The 19508-nt window shown below is 44.4% G+C and overlaps 1 protein-coding gene across 4 annotated transcripts in view; it reads right to left on the bottom strand.

The window, feature by feature from the left end:
* STAB2 (stabilin 2) overlaps positions 1–19508 on the bottom strand; it is a 151751-nt gene that overhangs the window by 63552 nt on the left and 68691 nt on the right. For 3 of the 4 annotated variants that reach the window (XM_036866125.1, XM_036866127.1, XM_036866128.1), the window contains 8 exons: positions 17465–17558; positions 16088–16246; positions 11436–11531; positions 9680–9775; positions 7147–7194; positions 5521–5657; positions 4975–5089; positions 2059–2136 (listed from right to left, as the gene is read on the bottom strand). In XM_036866125.1, the coding sequence (XP_036722020.1) occupies positions 2059–2136; positions 4975–5089; positions 5521–5657; positions 7147–7194; positions 9680–9775; positions 11436–11531; positions 16088–16246; positions 17465–17558 (823 nt within the window). The remainder of the gene's footprint in view (positions 1–2058; positions 2137–4974; positions 5090–5520; positions 5658–7146; positions 7195–9679; positions 9776–11435; positions 11532–16087; positions 16247–17464; positions 17559–19508) is intronic. The other variant, XM_036866126.1, reaches the window with a different exon arrangement.

Below are 19508 nucleotides of genomic sequence, written 5' to 3'. Positions count from 1 at the left end.
CAAAATTCTGTTAGCCTGCGTTGGTAGGACTTGCTGCTCTCTAGTACATAGGTTCATGTCACATAACAATATGTGATCATGAAGCCTCTGCAAATAGAGAATGAGGTACCTTTTCCTTTGATCGTCGGCAAGACCAAACAGGGGTGCGTAGTTTGGGAAGTGAAGTGGGTTGGAACTTCAGCCCTACTCCACCACCAGCCCAGGTACCTCTAGGCAGGGAACAACCTGCACAACGGTTCATGGCGGCCCTAACAAAGGGGGCCACAGCGTCCAATGGACAGGTAGAAAAGGAGCTCCTTAACGAGCCACTGCAACCCAGAGGCTAAGCGGTGGACTTGAATCAGTCGACGTGCATCCATGGATCTTTGTGTCCACATAAACTTCTTCCTCAATCCAGTTACCTAGCCATGAGGACCCTCAGTGGTCTCCTTTGAGAAGTGAGGAGAATGGCACATACTTTCTTAGGGTTGTTATAAAAATCAAATGAGATAATGCAATACATGACACTTGGCACAATGCCTGGCACCTAGAGGGCTGTCAATCATTCCAATATTACTGCACACAAGGTGAGATGGTAATGCTGATGAGGGACAGAGAAAAGATGCAGCTCCACCCCTCCGGGACATGCCATCATATGGGGGTTCACGACCTATTCCATCAAGAACTATCAAAACAAGGGGGCACAGTTATGCCAAATGAGTTCTATACTGAGAAATCCCACGGGGTTTCAGAGGAAGGAAAAGGGAATAAAAATGACATTTATTGAGGTCTCCCTAGGCAGCAGACAGTGAGAGAGAAGGTGTTGTTTAATCCTCATAGGGAAGAAAAATGGGGCTCAGAGAGGTTATGTAACTTTCCCAAGTTTACACAGTTAGTTAAGTGCCTGAACGAGATGCTGTATGATTCTAGAACTTACCCTCTTGACACTATGTCAGCCTCGGTGATATGGGCTGCAGGGATCAGGGATGGCTTCACAGAGGAGGTGGGACTTGAACTGGCCCCCATGATAATAACACTCAGTACAGGACATGGGTTGAGGTGCCATTTTACTAATGAGGTTGTGTTCATCAAAAATGTAAATGAGAAGAAGAGGTAATTTTACGCTTTAAAAAAAAATTTCTTTTAGTACTTTGAAAAGCCAGTATTGGAGAAGAAAAATACTCTTGGTAAGTAATATTGCTTTCTGATAAATGAAGCCATAAGCTCAGTATAGTTCCCTGCAAATGACCTATCACTTGCTCAAAAAATAGTGTATTTTTTAATGCCTCTTGGTAATACAGGAGAATTGCAAGGTCTTTGCAAAGTGTTGCACTCAGAAGTCTTATAAGAAGCCTCTCTTTTCTGAACAGAAACAGTTAACGTGTTCTGTAACTTGAAATAAAAAAGTATGTAAGTGCCAAGTGAGAATAATTTTAGTTAAAATGCAATTAGTTAATTGTCTTTTCTAATCTTCCGCTTTTCAAAATTTCCCAATATACCCTAAATTCTAACTTTAATTTTAAATGAAGATATTAATATAGTAACTGAAAATTATAGGATAGCTTAAAAGCTCGTTTCCCATTAAACTTTTTTTTTTCCTATTTCATACCTTTGAATACTGTTGAATTGCATCTTAGAAGAAAATAAAAATTCTACAATACGCTTCCTACCCTTTTCCATTTTTTTTTCTAGGGCACAATAATGCAGAGGGGAGCGGACCAGTGATACATAGCCAGTTGCCTCTCCTCCAGTTCTTGATTATATCTAATCTGGGCGTGTGGACTTCCCAATACTAAGGTTCCCGTGTACCTTGTAAGATGTTCTGATAACTAAGAAATATGATATATGTGGCCACACATTACACAGGACCCATTGCAGGATATAGGCTGAGTATATAGCAACTGAGTCTTACGGAATGAGTAGAGCCTCTAAATGGTTTTAAAATAAAAATAATGAAGCACAATACAGGTTATTTTTATATTAAGGCTAAGTATTTTTTCCCCAAAAAGATACTGCACAGGAGGATAAATAACAAAAGGAGAAGAGATTCAACATGTGTGGGAGGAGGCGATTTTGTACCTTGTTGATGATGTGTATCACTCCATTTGTGGCTGCATTGTCACCATCGATTACGGACGCTCCTTCGATTGTGATATTCTGTAAACACACCACAGTGAGAAGGTGAGTCCCTATAGAGTACACCCAGGGATTGAATTATTTCTGGGTTTCCCACTTTTGAGTAGTAGTGACCTTCTCACTTTTGGACCATGACACAAAGTCAGAAATATTTTTAAATTGTGAGTCTTTTGACATTACACACACACACACAATTGAAATGAAATAATACTTTCCTCTACCATGTGGGAGGCACCTGATCATCGATTCTAGTCTATTTCATTCTATTTCATTAAAAAAGTGCTGGGGACTTCCCTGGTGGCACAGTGGTTAAGAACCCGCCTGTCAATGCAGGGGACACGGGTTCGATCCCTGGTCTGGGAAGATCCCACATGCCGCAGAGCAACTAAGCCCGTGCACCACAACTACTGAGCCTGCGCTCTAGAGCCCACGAGCCACAACTACTGAGCCTGCGTGCCACAACTACTGAAGCCCATGCACCCCAACTACTGAAGCCCACGCCGCCTAGAGCCCATATTCCACAACAAGAGAAGTCCCCACTTGCTGCAACTAGAGAAAGCCCGTGCGCTGCAAAGAAGACCCAACGCAGCCAAAAAAAAAAGTGCTGGCTGAGGCTTACTAAAGTGACCCTGCAGTTGGAAAAACACCGCAGATAGTGTTGTGGGTTGAATTGTGTCTCCAAAATTTGTATGTTGGAGTCCTAACCCCCAGTGCCTTAGAATGTGACCTTATTTGGAGACAGGGTCTTTATAGAGGTAATCAAGTTAAAATGAGGTCATTAGGGTGGGCCCTAATCCAATATGACCAGTGTCCTTATAAGAAGAGGGTATTTGGGCACAGACAGCTATGTAGGGAGAAGACCATGTGAACATGAGGACGGTCATCTACGAGCCAAGGAGAGAGCCTGACCTCAGTCCTCAGACAGAACCAACCCTGCCCACACCTTGACCTTGGACTTCGAGCCTCCAGAACTCTGAGACAAAAATTTCTGTTGTTTAAGCCACCCAGTCTGTGGCTCCTTGTTATAGCAGGCCTAGCAAACTAATACAGACAGTTACTGACTTTTCAAGAATATTAATTACACGGGGAAAGGAGCTAAGTAAACCCAAATGCCCGCTCACGCAGCCACCGACCAAGCATGACACATCTGGGCTCCGCTCTCTCTGGTTTCCTCTCCTCTTCTCCCACCACTGCCCTTTGTCTGAAATTCCTCCTGGGAACCCTGGGTGCAGAGGGGACTTGCCTCACCCTGAGCACATCAGCAGAGGTCCTGAAACAAACATTCCTGGCTACCTTGCACATCTCTTCTGGTTACGGGGAAACATTTATATCAGACATAAGAAAGAACCCATTACAACTGTGCCTTTGATGGTTAGCTCCTCCAGCTCACAGGTCTTGATTGATTTACTTCTGAATCTGCGGAACCTGGGATGAACCTTCCCAGGGTGGGTGTTCAATTAATGCTTGCTCAGAGCATCAGTGATTTAAAACACCAATGGAAAACCACCCATTGTCTGATATATGCATGTAACGTTCTAGAATTATTGTAATAAAATGTAAAGAGTCCATGGGACCATATGTAACTCTTTTCTGCTTTCTAAAAGGAATGATTTGATGAAGCACACATATTTCGGTAATACTAGGCATAGAGCCTTTTCACAGCGCCATCACTGATGGTTAGGTAGGCAGAAATGCTTTAGAGCCGCAATTCTAGAACATTCTGACTCTGGCCCATGCTCCATTGATGGGGCAGTTCTCATTTCCCAGTAGAGTCTCCATTTTCATCTTGTTCAGTTCATAGAAAGAGCTTTAAAACACTGCCTCATTCAGCAGGGCAGCCAGACTTCCTCACAGAAAACTGAATCCAAGTCCTTGAAACACTATAGAAAAAGCCAGAAGGTGAGCTTCTACAGGGCTCTGCTCTCCTGTGCACTGTCCTGTCTCCAACACTCAGATCAGTTCCTGGAGCACAGGAGGTGTTCAAAAAGTATCTGTTTATTTTTTTGGCTGCATCGGGTTTTAGTTGCGGCACGAGGGGTCTTCGTTGAGGCACGCGAGATATTTCGTTGTGGCGCGTGGGCTTTTCTCTAGTTGTGGTGTGCAGGTTTTCTCTCTCTAGTTGCAGTGCTTGGGTTTCAGGGTGCATAGGCTCTGTAGGTGTGGAGTGCGGGTTCCAGAGCTTGTGGGCTCTGTAGTTTGAGGCACGCGGGCTCTCTAGTTATGGCGTGCAGGCTTAGTTGCCCCGCGGCATGTGGGATCTTAGATCCCCGACCAGGGATCGAACCCACATCCCCAGCATTGGAAGGCGGATTCTTTACCACTGGATCACCAGGGAAGTCCCAATAAATATCTGTTGACTGACCCTAGCTTAATATAAAATTGTAGTAATTTCGAATGACTCAATTAGTAGGTTTCCAATAACCAGCTCTTAACCACACATAAAAATCAAAGTTGTGAAACTGTGCGGCCTTCACCCAGAAGAAATGAAAGGACTGACTTTCCGGATCAGTCTGTTGTCTGTCAGGAAGAGCCTGTGGCCAACCAGTGGGCAGAGAGCTTCATTTTATACTATCCCTGCTACAGAGTGTGTGTGTGTGTGTGTGTGTGTGCGTGTGTGCATGTGCGTGTGCGTGAGTGTGTGTGAGTGTGTGTGTGAGTGTGAGTGTGTGTGTGTGTGTGTTTGTGTGTATCAATACAGGTTGCTAATTGTTGAAGCTGGGTGATACCTACATGGAGGTTTTATTCTCCATTTATTTTTGCTCATGTTTGGAAATTTCCCTAACAGAAAAAAACTAAAAGTACACTATGAACATAGGTCACAAGTTTCCACTAAACAGACACAATACGATGCTCTCTTACCCCATCCGCCTTCGCCAGGTGGAGGAAGTTGCCCTGCAAAGACGTTGCCAGCATGTCAGAAGGTGACAGGGCCTGCAGATCGGCCACTCCATACGTGCCCAGTAGCGTATGGTACCTACAACAACAGTCCATAAGGGCTGTAATGAGGTGTCAATGCTTGAGGCAGTGGCATTGTGAGGAGTTAAGAGAGTAGGTTCTGGAGCCAGACTACCAGGTTCAAAATCTCCCCCTGCAACTTCAGCCATGGTACCTGGGGTTAGCTAATCAACCACCCTGTGCCTCGGTTTCCGCATCTATAAAATGGGAATAATTCTGTCTATTTCACAGGGTCCTTGGGAGGATTAACTAGGTTGTACCTAAAGCAGTTAGCACAGAACTGGCTGTCAGTCATGTTGACGACTTCCATCCTGGGGTAAGGAGGTGAGGGGGTCCTGGAACATGGTCAGTTGCATGGATCTGAAGGACCATGTAGCCTCCCTTCACTGAACTTCATTCACACTGATGCCAGTAAGATATCATGAAGAATAAAACACACATAATACCTACTTTATGAGGGTGGGAATATTGCTCTTGGTCAACCAAAAGGCTTTCTCGTCTTGGTCCATGTCCTCAATGGCTTGTTGGGAAGGCACGAGGACGGTGAGGTTTGAGGCGGCTGACAGCATGGGTTGTAGGGAAGCGTTCTGAATCGCAGAGGGAAAAGAAACTGGCCTGACTCATGTCAGAGGACAAATGCTGACTTAATGCTTGGCAGAGATGACAATTTCCCGTGTGATATAGTTTCAGAGATACCGGGAAGGTCCTAGGGACCCCTTTCCCAAATCGATCCCACCTACTGGCTGATGCCCCCTCTTCCCTCTGAGACTCATTCCTTGTATTTCAACGTGTGACCCTTGACAAAAGGCAAAGTTTCCTGATCAGGTCACACTTGAGTCATTATCAGTCATTCACCCTTTAGTCTAAATGAAGAGGCAGAGAACAGTCTTGACAGTGTCATGCGTGTGTGTGCACACATGTGTACAGAGAACCTTGAGAATCCTTGGATGCCTTTGGAATAAGGATGGTGGGAAGATTACAGGAACAGTTTCAGCATGAGAGAGAGACTGGAGGCCTGAAATCAAACTTTATCTACTCACCTAGAGCTACTTCTGGGTACAAGCAGTGGTGGGCTTATGTTTCACAACCGGCTCTCCAGGAAAAACAAACAAACAAAAGCCCCGCTTTGTAGTGTTCGCTGATTTCTGTGGTGTAAGTTCTCCCATCATAGCTGATTCCAAGCTACCACCATAACAGCATAGAAAGTGGAGCTGGGAAAGCTGTGCTCCTGTGAGCTAGGACGAGTGGGCCTAGCACACCACAGGGCAAGCTTATGAGTGTGGGGTGGGTCTGTATGAAAATTAGCACCTGCTACAGGACACTCAGTCCCTGCTCTCCCATGCGATGGGGGTCAGAGGGACCCCACATGGAAGCAACAGGAAGGTGTCCTGGAGTAGCTGCTGACCAGACACTGCGTATCTTGGCATCTGTCTTCTTAAAAGGCACAAACCACTTGTCACGATGGCTGGCTGAACCTGCCACCTCGGGCCACTCAGGCAAAGATGACAGAGATTCAGACAACTGGGGATGGTGGGGATTAGACTCTTTGTTATAGAACTTTCCAAAGGAGAGGGAAAAGCTCCTCTGGGCATGTTGGGCTGAGGGCTAAACACATATGAAATATGATAGTACTGCAACTATAAATGCCAAATATAATTTGGTGAATTACCGTGATGAATTATGCTGACTTTTCAAAAATACCTCTTTTGATGAATGAAGTTATACATATATATTTGGATTGGTTGAAAAGTCGACCACCCCAGCTTATCTTAGACCAGAAGCTCCTAGTCCTGGTTGCATGTTAGAATCACCTGGGAAAGTGTTAAAATACACTGATGCCCAGGTCAAACCTCTACCCAATCAAATCAGAGAGTCTGGGGGTGGGAGCCTAGGCATGGCTATTGAAAAACAACTGTTCCATGTGGTTCTAAAGTGGAATCAAAGCTGAGAACCACTGTTCTAGACAATTTCCCTCCCTCCCCCTCACCAGCTGCATTTTCAGTTTTCTGTTACATGTAGTCCAAATATCTAAAATTATTATATATTTCCAATCCTAATTCCAACAAAGGTACTCACATTTATCCACTGGTTAAATATAGCTGCTGCAGAGAGAAAGGACAATTCCTTATTCATTTCGTGCAAGAGAGGGAGGAGAGAGGAGAGAGAACACAGAGGAGGATCAATGAGAGGCATAATCACAGGGCAGCTCTGGGCATCGTCCTTGCCAGCCTTGTCGATGCCGACATGAATGATGCCCAGGCTGGACGAATCCCCATGTTGCCAGAGCCATGCATTTCTTTCATGTTTAACGGCTTGAATTATCTTCTCTATTCGAGGTAAAGGAGTAATTCCAGAAACTTTAAATGAAACAACCACCTCAAATCCGTCCAAATCAGAATTTATGTTGTAAGAACACGGCCACCCAGCCCTACAGGAGGGTCACAGAACTCAGGAAACTGCCCCCTTTCAGAGCTAGCATTGAGCAGGGGCTTGGGACACAGTGCCAAACCACTTGGGTTTTCTTTCTGGTTTGGCCATTTCCTAGTTCCTTAGGCAAGTTACTTCATCTCTCTGGGCTTCAATGTTCCCAGCTATAAAATAGGGATGATAAAAGCTCCAACTGATAGTGTTGATGTGGAAATTGGAAGAGTTAATGTTTTTAAAGTGCTTAGAATTGAGGATGGCATGCAGGACACAGTCAGTAGGTTTTAGCCACTATTATTTTTAACTTATCCACCATGGGGTTTGTTAATGAACATATATACTGAACCATCACAATTGGCACCAGGTTGGAGTGAGGGAGGTTATAAGATATGAAAGAGAAAAGATGGCCCCTGATCTTATGCAACTTACAGTTGTTTTGGGGATGTTAGGATGTGAAAAAATAACGCAGAGGGCTGGTAGATCAGTGATGTTTGAAGGTGTGATAGATTAAAGAAAGCTCTAGACTTTGAGTTTAGAAAGTCTGGGTTCAATTCCTGGGTCTGCCATTTACCAGCTGTGTGATCTTGGGCAAGTCACTTAACCTCTCTGAGAACTCAAGTGCCTCATCTGAAAAATGAAAATGATGATGCCTTGCTCCTGGGATTATGAACATTACATGCATTAACGTATGTGAAAATATTTTAAAAATTATTAAACACCACGAAAATGGCAATAACAATTATTATGTGCAAATTTACCAAAAGGCAATACATCTCAGAGCTGTCTTAATTCCTTTTTGAAAGTGGTTGAGGTTATGGAATAAGTTAGTAAATACCGGTTAAAAAGTAAATCAGTTAGTAAATGGATAAGTGCAAAAGCTGAGATGCTCGGGTAATCCCTTCAAGGAGAGGAGGGCACGAGCTGGACCTGAACTGATGGCAGAAAGACCTGAGGCTGGGTCCATGGGGGAGGGGAACGGAGCCAGGAAGGTGACAGCTGGGAAGGCAACAGCTCCGCTAAGCTGGCTGAAGTGAGTTGAGTCCATGTGAAGCCCTCAGAGTACCAGGCCGAGGATTTGGACTTGATCTTGTTTTCCATGGGAGGTGAGGGGCCTTGTGAAAGCAGGGTTTTAGGGTTTTAAGGTTTTAGGAAATGTGGCCCATGGACAGTGCAGAGAAAATGTTGGGTCCACGCTCCATGGTCTGAATGTCAGGAGACAGGCCTGATGGGATGAGTAGGAGAAACAGGTTCAGTAAAGAGCAGGAAGGACCCTGATAGGCAGGGAGGCCAAGGTCAGATGCTGCAGCTGCCAGGGAGCACATCAGGGCAGGTGCAGCCCTGGGCACTGTTACGCCAGTGGTTTCCATTGAGAGGAGGGGTAGGAAGCAAACTCCAGTGAGTTAAACAAAAAGTGAGTGATGAGAAAATTCACCAATTTACTTTCTCATTTCAGCAAATCTTTATGAACAGTAGGCGTGAAGTAGGAAACAAGGACAAAGACCTGCCCTCAAGAGTTGACAGACAATTAGGTGGGATGTGCCCTACGCTGATAGAACATACTAATGGTTAAGTGCTTGGGCTCTGCACGGAGACAGCTGAGTGACCTTAGGCAAGTTTGCTTAGGCTCTCAGTTTCCTCATCTATAAAATGGGCATAATAATAGCATAAGCCCAGAGGTTGTGGTTTAAAGGGGGTGCTGCAGCATGTTAAGGATTTAGTAAGATGCCTGGTACACAGAAGGTGCGCGTGCATGCGTGCGCGTGTGTGTGTTCACACAAGCACACACACCCCCTCCCAGACAGGGGTAAGCACAAGGTGCTCTGGGTACTTATAGGAGGCACACAACCCGGACAGGAGTGCCCGAGAGCTCAGCAGGGGCCAGTTATTTGCTCATTTGGGAAGTCTGGGACTAGAAAGAGGCAGAATGGCAAGAAAGGGAAGCCAAGACTGCTCGGTACACAGAAGGTGCCAAATAAAAGTTACCTCCCTTCAACTTGTAGAAAATTTGTGACCCACAGAGCACATATGCCATTTATGAGAAGCAGTTTGCTTCAGATAAAATCTGGAGCAAATGATTGGTAGACCACTTTAAAGCCATCCTAGACAAGAGCGCTTTTTTTTTCTTTTAAATTTGAAGATTTTTGTCTTTATTATTCCGTACTGGAGTTGATCTCAGAGGACTTACCACTGCAGCATTTCCATAGCAGAGAAGGCCATCTCCTTCGTAGCCCTCTTGGCAAACACAACTCCAGACACCAGAAGAAGTAAACTGACAGGTTGCCTGATACAAAGAAAATGAGAGAAATGATTTGCTTTCCCGACTAAAGCATTAGATATGAGGTACACCTGTGAATCCTCAGGCTCCGTCTACAGTGAGAACTGCAAAATTCGGGGCTGAAAGATGGTGGAAGTAACCCACAGGCCTGCAGCCCTTTCTGCAGGTTTGGTGCACTTCTTACGGAATCACAGTTAGATTCTTTCTTTTCATCCCTGCCAAGATTTAGCAAGCAGAAAGCAGGACACACAGTTAATGTGAATTTCAGATAAACAAAGAGGTTTTGGTATAAGTATGTCCCATATAGTATTTGGGGGCACGCTTGTGCCAGAAAAGAATTCACTGTGTATCTGAAATTCAATTTTAACTGGGTGTTCTGCATTTTATCTGGCAACCCTATGTTGGTTCTTCCACGCTTTGGAATGAAGTGAAAGTTCCAATAACCTCTCACGTGTGGAATGTCAGGGCTTGATTGGGCTTAAATTAAGCAAGAGTGTTGGAGCTTCCTCAGCTTTATGAAGTGCTTTCATGATTCTTGGGTAATGGGAGGCATCTCCTCCCATTTTTTTGTCTTTGAATATTACCCACCTGCCCACACTACTAGGCGTGGGTCTGGCAGTCCTGTTCATGATATGTCACCCCACTCCCTGGGCATCATTGAGTGTCTCATATGTGGACACCTGGACCCAGCTGGGCTGGTCAGATCCTTTCTCCTATGAGTTAGAATTGGGACACAGAGTGCTGTTAAGTTAGTGGGCATCACTGGTAGCGGGGTAGACGTTCCTCTAAGAACAGGGAGTCATCTACCCCAAGATGCACAGAACTGCACTTAAAGTTGGGAGAGAGAGAGAGAGGGAGACAAAGACAAAGAGAAAGTAAAAGCACAGGGAGTAGCAAAATGAGAAGTTGCATGGTCTTAGAGGATCGAGAGAAGAAGCTGCCTTGATCTTGATTCTAAGCCCTTGGGAAGTTTTGGAATTCCTGACTATGGAGCTACCCTGGCGGCATATGTCCAACAAATTCCTTTTTAGCTTAAGCTGATTTGTGTGGATTCTGTTACTTGCAAGCAAAAGCACTGTGACTAAGGTGTCGTCTCCACTGGTTCTGACGCTGGGTGCTTAGTGGTGTTCTTTTAAAAACATGAACACGACCATCTTTGAACATCTGCCATCTTTGCCTGCTCTTCCATAATTTAGACACAAGGCTCAACCTACCCTTGAATGGGCATTTTCACTAATAATTTGGGTAAAACTTTGTTATGACATTCAAAATGGGAGTCTAGTTACCCTTTAAATTATCCTGGTGATTTAGAATTGCCAGATCTAGCAAATAAAAATACCAAGTACGAATTTTAGATAAGTTATGAGTAATTTTTTGTTTAAATTTGTCCTATCTAACATTTGGGTCATATTTGTGCTGGAGGATTATTTGTCATTTATTAGAAATTCAGATTTAACCAGGAATCTTATCTGGCAATTGTACGTTGGTTCTTCCAAGCTTTAGAATGGAGTGAAAGTTGCAATAATTACTCACATTCTGCTTAGGGACTCCCTTTGGGAGTAAGAGAGATTTTGTTTATTACTGGGCCCAGATAAAAAATAACCCAACCTTCTTTCTTTCTCAAGTAATTTTTTTAAGTATTAATGAAAAAAATCAAGTAACTCACCAGTGGATGACATTTCCCAGTTTGTTCCAAGCATGAAGTTACTGGTTCACAGTCAATCCCATTGCCTCGAAAGCCTTTCTTGCACTCACACTCATTCTGTAATTCCAAGAGTAAAGTCAAATGGATTATTGAAAACACCTGCCTTCCATGCCCTGCCCTCACACTGCACCACAAAATGAAGTACGGAAACCATCACTGGCTCTTTTAGAGAACACCATTAATGTCTTTCGTTTCTTATACTTCAGATTCCGGAGCTATTGGTCTCCACATTCTACATTACATTTCCCAGTCTGATAGTCCTTTGGTGCTTTTTTTTTTTTTTAAATTATTTATTTATTTTTGGCTGTGTTGGGTGTTCGTTTCTGTGCGAGGGCTTTTCTCTAGTTGCGGCAAGCGGGGGCCACTCTTCATCGCGGTGCGCGGGCCTCTCACTGTCGTGGCCTCTCTTGTTGCGGAGCACAGGCTCCAGACACGCAGGCTCAGTAGTTGTGGCTCACGGGCCCAGTTGCTCCACGGCATGTGGGATCTTCCCAGACCAGGGCTTGAACCCGTGTCCCCCTGCACTAGCAGGCAGATTCTCAACCACTACGCCACCAGGGAAGCCCCCTTTGGTGCTTTTTGAATTCATTACCCTAGAGGGGCCACATGGAGATTTGTCTCAGAGAGAACTTAGATTCCAAAGAGCATCACACTGGAAAAATTGGCCCCTCCATCTAAGAGGGAAAGATTAAGTAAGTCATGGGGCATCCACTTGGTGGAGATCCATGCACACGGCCACTGTTGGTCTGTGAGGCACGCTGTGTAATTTAGAACAGGCATTCCCTCTGAGCAGGCAAATCTGAGTCAAGTACCACGTCTACGTGGACAACCCATGGCTAGTGGCTCAGCAGGGAGACAGTTTCATCAAGCAACAAAAAAGTCCCCCCTTCCTCTGGGAAGGTTTAGGTCCACACCAGGGTACATACCTTGGTGAGCAGGGTACAGGCTGGGTTTCAGCCCCTGTTTGCTCCATAGGCTGGATACTTTGTGTAGTACACAAACTACACCACAGAAGCAATGGCCCTAATCATGCAGCTACTAAATATGATGATGATGATGATGATGATGATAGTGGTGGGTTGTATGATAAAATGGGGGAATGTCTGTGCTAAGTACAGAATAGGAACCAAACAAAACTGCAGTGGATCGCAACAAGTTAGAGAAAAATAAAAACCTGTGCATTAGGAAGGCCAGAAAGAAAAAATACATCAGCACACAAACGGTGATTGTCGGGGTGCTGTGAATGGTTTTCATTTTTCTCCACTCTTTTACTTTCCCAAATGTCTTCCGTTAGTAAACATTATTTTGAAGTTTAAAACATAATTTAGGGGGCTTCCCTGGTGGCGCAGTGGTTAAGAATCCGCCTGCCAGTGCAGGGGACATGGGTTCGAGCCCTGGTCCGGGAAGATCCCACATGCTGCGGAGGAACGAAGCCCATGCGCCACAACTACTGAGCCTGTGCTCTACAGCCCGCAAGCCACAACTACTGAGCCTGTGTGCCACAACTACTGAAGCCCACGTGCTTAGAGCCCGTGCTCCACAACAAGAGAAGCCACTGCAGTGAGAAGCCTGCGCACCGCAACGAAGAGTAGCCCCCACTCGCCGCAACTAGAAAAAGCCCGCGAGCAGCAACAAAGACCCAACGCAGCCAAAAATAAATAATAAATAAATAAATAAAATTTTAAAAACCCCTATAATTTAAACAGGAGTAATCTCTTCAACAGATAACAAACACAGGTATTGAGTGACCTTATGGAACCAGCAATGAACCTAAAAGCTGCTTTCACTGAAGAGAGGAAGATAAAGCATACAACGTAAATAAGAATAGTCCAATCTTAATAAACACTGGAAAACAAGAGATGCTGTTAAGTCTTATGGATGAACTGGCACATGAGACGCTTCTGTGACGAGGACCACTGCTCTTCAGAGGAGGGAGGATGAGCTGGGAAGTGGGGCATGGAGGGACCCTCGGAGAGGGTGGGAGGAGTGGGGAGTCCATCAAAGCTGAGGGTACATGTCAGAAAAATAAACAGAGGTGGGAAAGTAGGAACATTTGATTGGTGAAGGGTTACTGAGGGACTGGTCTAGAGAGTGGATACATCCAGAGGTGATCCAAGACGACCCATTAAGTTGTGGGAAGAAAGGAATAGAACTCCTATTTATGAATTTTTATCTTTAAGGGTATAAGTATTATTTGCTATATATGCTTTATAAGGTAAATTGGGTATCTTATATACAAATATATGCACATGTATACAACTTTACATCAGAGGGCAAGACCTTAGAAGCAAGAGCGTTTAATCTTCTGTACTTGGTATTGGGGTAGCACGTCCCTGCACCCCCAGCCCTGACATATTGACCCAAACATGGTCTGTCTTTTAAAATAAAAATTCATGGTAGTTAGGATTTGTGTCTATTTGGAGTATATCTACAAGTTTTCGAGCCAACTAAGAACGCTACTGAGGGCAATCCTAGATATGGCCCTATTTTATTTCTTATGTAACACTATAAAAAGTCGTTTCTCTTCCTCTATCTCCTCCATCAGAATGCTTTTCAAATTTGTCTGCAGAAATGATGATAGAGCAGAAGGGAATAGATACTCTTATGGGTTGAATTGTGCTCCCCCAATCCCACCCCCCAACACTCATATGTTGGAGTCCTGACCCCCAGTACCTCAGAATGTAACCTTATTTGGAAAAAGGATTGTTAATATGTAATTAGTTAAGATGAGGTCACACTGGAGTAGGGTGGGTCCCTAGTCTAATATGACTGGTGTCCTTATAAAAAGGGGAGATTTGGACATAGACATGCACGTGGGAGAATGCCATGTGAACATGAAGGCAGAGATTAGGGTGATGCGTGTATAAGCCAAGGAACACCAAAGCCTGTCAGCAAACCACCCAGAGCTGGGAGAGAGGCATGGAACAGATTTGCCATCATAGCGCTTAGAAGGAACCAAACCTGCTGATACCTTGATCCTGGACCTCTAGCCTCCAATCCTATGAGACAATATACTTTTGTTGTTCTATGACACCCAGTTAGTGATACTTTGTTACAGCAGCCTTAGCAAACTGACACTGATACCAAGAAATTGTTTTTCTTTCTCAAAGGCAATCTGACAGCTCAGGGGAGTCAAAAACTAATTGAATTGTTGGTAATTGCTTGGCAAGACATAAGAATGCAGTGAGTTCTTTCATGATTAGGACTTTTTCATGGCTACAATCCTAGTACAGTTGTCATCACCTCCCCTGGGGCTGATTAATTCCTAAGAAGTAGCTTCCTCTGCCTGTCTCCCTTAAATGAGGTTAAGTGAAAGTGACCCACAAACTGTAGAGTATTACAGAGTGTTATAGAGAAATAGAGCGTGGTCAAGGGTGGCGACCAAGAGGGCAATTCTGGAGTCAGACTGTCTGGGTGTGAATCTCACACCGTAATTTGGTTTCTGTGTGATATGAGCAAAGTACTTAACCTCTCCATGCTTCAGTTTCCTCTTTTATAAGATGGAATGATAATAGTACCTATGTGGCAACAAAAGCAAAAATAAGCAAGTGGGACTACATCAAATTAAAAAGCTTCTATATGGCAAAGGCGACCATCAGCAAAATGAAAAGGCAACCTATGGAATGGGAGAAAATATTTACAAGTCATAATCTGATAAGGGGTTAATATCTAAAATATATAAAGAACTCGTACAACAGCAAAAAACCAACAACAGCAAAAAACCAAACAATCCAATTAAAAAAATGGGCAGAAGATCTGAGTGGACATTTTTCCAAAGAAGACATACAGATAACCAACAGGTACATGAAAAGATGCTCAACATGACTAATCATCAGAGGAATGCAAATCAAAACCACAATGAGATAAAGACAAGAAATAATAAAGTGTTGGTGAGGAAGTGGAGAAAAGGGAACCCTGGTGCGCTGTTGGTGGGAATGTAAATTGGTGCAGTCACTATGGAAAATTGTTATGGCGGTTCCTCAAAAAACTAAAAATAGAACTATCATATGTTCTAGCAATTCCACTTCTGGGTATTTACCTGAAAAAAAAAAAAAAAAAAGAAACACTAACTCGAAAAGGTATATGCACCCCCATGTTCATTGCAGCATTATTTACAATAGTCAAGACATGGAAGCAACCAAATTGCTCATCAACAGATGAATGGATAAAGAATATGTGGTGTATGTATACATTAGAATATTATTTGGCCAAAGAAAGAATGAAATCTTGCCATTTGCAACATAATGGATGGACTTTGAGGGCATTATGCTAAGTGAAATAGGTAAGAAAAAGACAAATGCCATATGATCTCACTTATAGGTGGAATCTAAAAACAAAACAAAACAAACCCAAGCTCATAGATTTGGAGAACAGACTGGTGGTTGCCAGAGGCTGGGGGTGGGGTGGGGTGTGGTGAGGGTAAATGGGGTCAAAAGGTGAAAAAAAATAGTACCTACATCATAGGTTTGTTACGACAATTAACCCTTTCCCGCTGCTACACATGATAAGAGAGCTGCAGTAAATTCTAGCTAAAGTACTTCTGTGTCTAGAGGAAAAAACAGTCTACTGCAGGAATCCTGCTTCCTCTTGTCTCTCCACCTCATCACACCTACCTGCCCGGGGCCGACGTACAAACAGGTTGCGTTGTGGTGGCAGCCGCCAGCACTGGGCAGCAGGCAGGTGTTGATCTCTGAGCAATCCCTTCCGTCCCCCGTCCATCCCTGATGGCATACGCAGATGTGGGTTCCCCTGCCAGTTTTGATGCATTCTGCCTACAGGAGGAAAAGCAGCAGCAAAACCTCTGAAACCCCAGCCCAGCCGCCAAGATTCCAAGTGCAAAGCAAGGATTTCCAGAGGTACGCTCAAGAAGCTTATATTTACGTGGAGTGCAAAGGAAATGATTAAAACACACATTTGCATTAAGATCAGTGGAAAAGATAAGATGACGTAAAGAACAAATTGGCTTGTTTTTGGCCAGCTAATGGCCACCGTCACTAACGTCACTGCCATTTATTGAGCCAGGGATTGTTCTGAATGTTTCGTAGGTGTAAGCCATCATCTTGAGGAAGGTACTGTGATTATCTCTATTTTACAGATAAGGAAACTGAGGCTCAGAGGAGGTAAGTGACTTGCCCAAGGTCACACAGCTGTAAAGAGGCATGAACCCAGGCCTGTATGATGCTTTAGCCCAAGCTCCTACCTGTACCAATTCCAGGCCTTTCAGGACGACCACACCAGGAAGCTGAAGGACAGAGTGAGAGGTGCAAGGTAAGTTGTCCAGATGAGGCTGAGTGGGTGGGGCTTGCCCAAGGGCAGTCTGGAAGGTTGGGCAAGGCATTTGCATCTGATTTCATCCTCAGAGCCAGGGGAAGTTCCCGAAGGGATTTCAGCAAGGGGGAAACATGATCTGATCCACTCTGGCTGTGGTTATAGCCAAGAGGAGCAACAGGGAGAGCAGTTATTAAACTGTGGGTAAGGAATGAAGGTGACCTTGGCCGGGTGGTGGTGGTGATATTCAGAAGGTATTAATGAAAGCAACAGTCAGTTTGGGCTATACCCCTGACACTAATAGAACTTAAGGCAAGTCACTTAAGGTCTCTGAGCCTCAGTTTCCTGATCAGTAAAATGGGGATAAACAACATCTGCTTCATTGGGTTGGTGGGAAGAGCAAATGAGATCAAATACATGAAAGTCACTTGTAAGCTGTAATGTCTGAATCAGAAGTTTATTACTAATGATCTCCAATATCTGATTCTTTGGCTGTGTTTTTAGAAGCCCAATAGCCCTGCACATGTGAACCTGGGGCTCCCCCAGCACACGTGGACTTAGGAATTGGAGGCTCAGAGAAGGTATCTGGCACCATCTTTAAAATGCAGCGTTCAAGCAAATGTGCCTCATGCGATGAAGTCATCTGACACTGCCTTTTGGAAGGTCTTCCCTCAGGATTTCCTAAAAAACCTGGCAGCTTGGAAATAAAGACCAACACTCACATTGCGGCTGCAGCCCCCTCGGGTTAACCCCGAACAAGGGTCCATCTCTGAACAGAGGCTTCCGTCCCCTTCATACCCTGCTTTGCAAACACAGCTGCAAAGAAGAGTGAGCGCACAAAGTCAGCCCTAGAAATATAAGCACCAACCATCCCACCCCTCCCCAAGAAGACCAGCCAGCCAGGGGTGAACGTGTTCATGGCCAGGTGGCTTGACGCTTTGCCCTTGTCGGGGGAGCCATGTACCATGGTGGCCACCAGCACTCCTGGGTCTGCAGTCAGACACACCTGGGTAGGTATCCAGGCCCCACCTCTTAGCAGTTGTGTGACCCTGAGCGAGTCCCTTAACCTCTGGGAGACTGTTTCCTCACCTGGAAAATGGGTCTAACATCTCCCTCATAAAACTGTGGTATAGAGTGAATGCACATGGGGCGTTCAGCAGGGCACTTGCTCACACTTGCACCTTCTCAGGCTCGACATTGGGCGGCTTTTCTGTTCTTACGGGACCGGAATCTGTCTCTTTATACCTCAAGTCATTATCTCTGGTTCAGCAGAGAATGATGCTCTCTTCTGTGTGGCAGTTCAGTGATTTGAACATGACGATCAGGTGAGACCTCCCCTCTCTCCCTTCTCTGATCTCTCAGATGTTCTTTTTTTTAGAGCACAACATTCTCAGGTGCCTGATTCCATGATCCGTCATGCTCTTAGACACTCCTCTCAAAATTCTCCACCTTGAAACTTTAGTTATTAAATAGGACCATTCATTCATTCATTTGTTTGGTCAACCAGTATTTATTGAGTGCCCTGTGATAGGTGCTGGGACACCTATCACACCCCCATGTCACTATTGCAAATTCAGTCATATGTGATTCACAAAACTCTAAATAAAATTATTTTTCGTGCATCAAGAATCCTAGAGGAAATAAATACTTTTGGTGGTCCCCAAATGAAGAAATAGATGGATCTGTTTCAACACTGATTTACCTAAGTTTATATAGTAAATACAGACCCACGTTGATGATCCTCTGTGGGTGATTAGAGTTTTTAAAATTTATTTATTGTTTATTTTTTTATTTTTTTCTGGCCGTGCCTCATGGCTTGCAGTATCTTAGTTTCTGACCAGGGATTGAACCCAGGCCCCAGCAGTGAGAGCGCCGAGTCCTAACCACTGGACCGCCAGGGAATTCCCTTAAGTGGTTTTAAGGGCAATTTTGGTGACTTGTGACCTTCTCCTTATGCACTGATGTACATACTAACTCCTTAGGAAGATGCATTTCTATTGTACCACCACGGAAGAGCAAAGTCAGTCTCTGCCCCATGCTTCCTGCAGACTGGTGGGGGAGATAGATCACAAACAGGTAAGCAAATGATTAGGTAATGACAAATTAAGAAAAGTGCTGCAAAAATAAGGCTAAGAATTCTACATGTTGTCTGCATTTCTCAGGATATTTTTTGCATGGTTACTGCCTTTGAACCAGATATTCCCAGAGAGGAAAGTTTCCTCTGACATATTCCCCCCAAGCCCACTGCATATGTTAGATAGCATTAAGAAAACAAATGGTGATCCAGTGACCAACGATCCAATTTCTTGTAAGATGCCTTTAACAGGGGAGTAGTTATTAATGACCTTAGGAAGTAAAGGCGTTTTTAAAGGGTTGGAAAGTTGGTGGGCAAATCTTCATTTCCTTCACATGAGTGATGGTAATAATTGCAGCTTCCACGACTGAACACCTATGATGTACTAGCCCTGGGGCTGGATGATTTGGCATTCAGTTCTTCTAATCTCCACAACTGCCCTGCTAGGTAGGCAACATCACCCTTATTGTACTGATGACAAAAGTGAGGCTCAGATAGGTTAAGTAACTGCCCAAGGTCACACAGCTGGTAAGTTTCAAAGCAGGGAATGCTGCAAACTTTGAACCCAGCTCAGTCTGAGGTTTTCTCCACAAAAGCCATGCTGGCAGCTGAAGAGAACAGGTCTTAGTTTATGAAGAGTTTAGATATGGGTTGGGTGTGTCTACAGGTTACACAGTGGCCATGGGCCGTTA

This window comes from Balaenoptera musculus, chromosome 10 (genome assembly GCF_009873245.2).
Source record: "Balaenoptera musculus isolate JJ_BM4_2016_0621 chromosome 10, mBalMus1.pri.v3, whole genome shotgun sequence".
NCBI classification, from domain to species: domain Eukaryota; kingdom Metazoa; phylum Chordata; class Mammalia; order Artiodactyla; family Balaenopteridae; genus Balaenoptera; species Balaenoptera musculus.
Note: the sequence above shows the minus strand (reverse complement) of the source record. Positions and strands in the feature narration are given on the sequence as shown.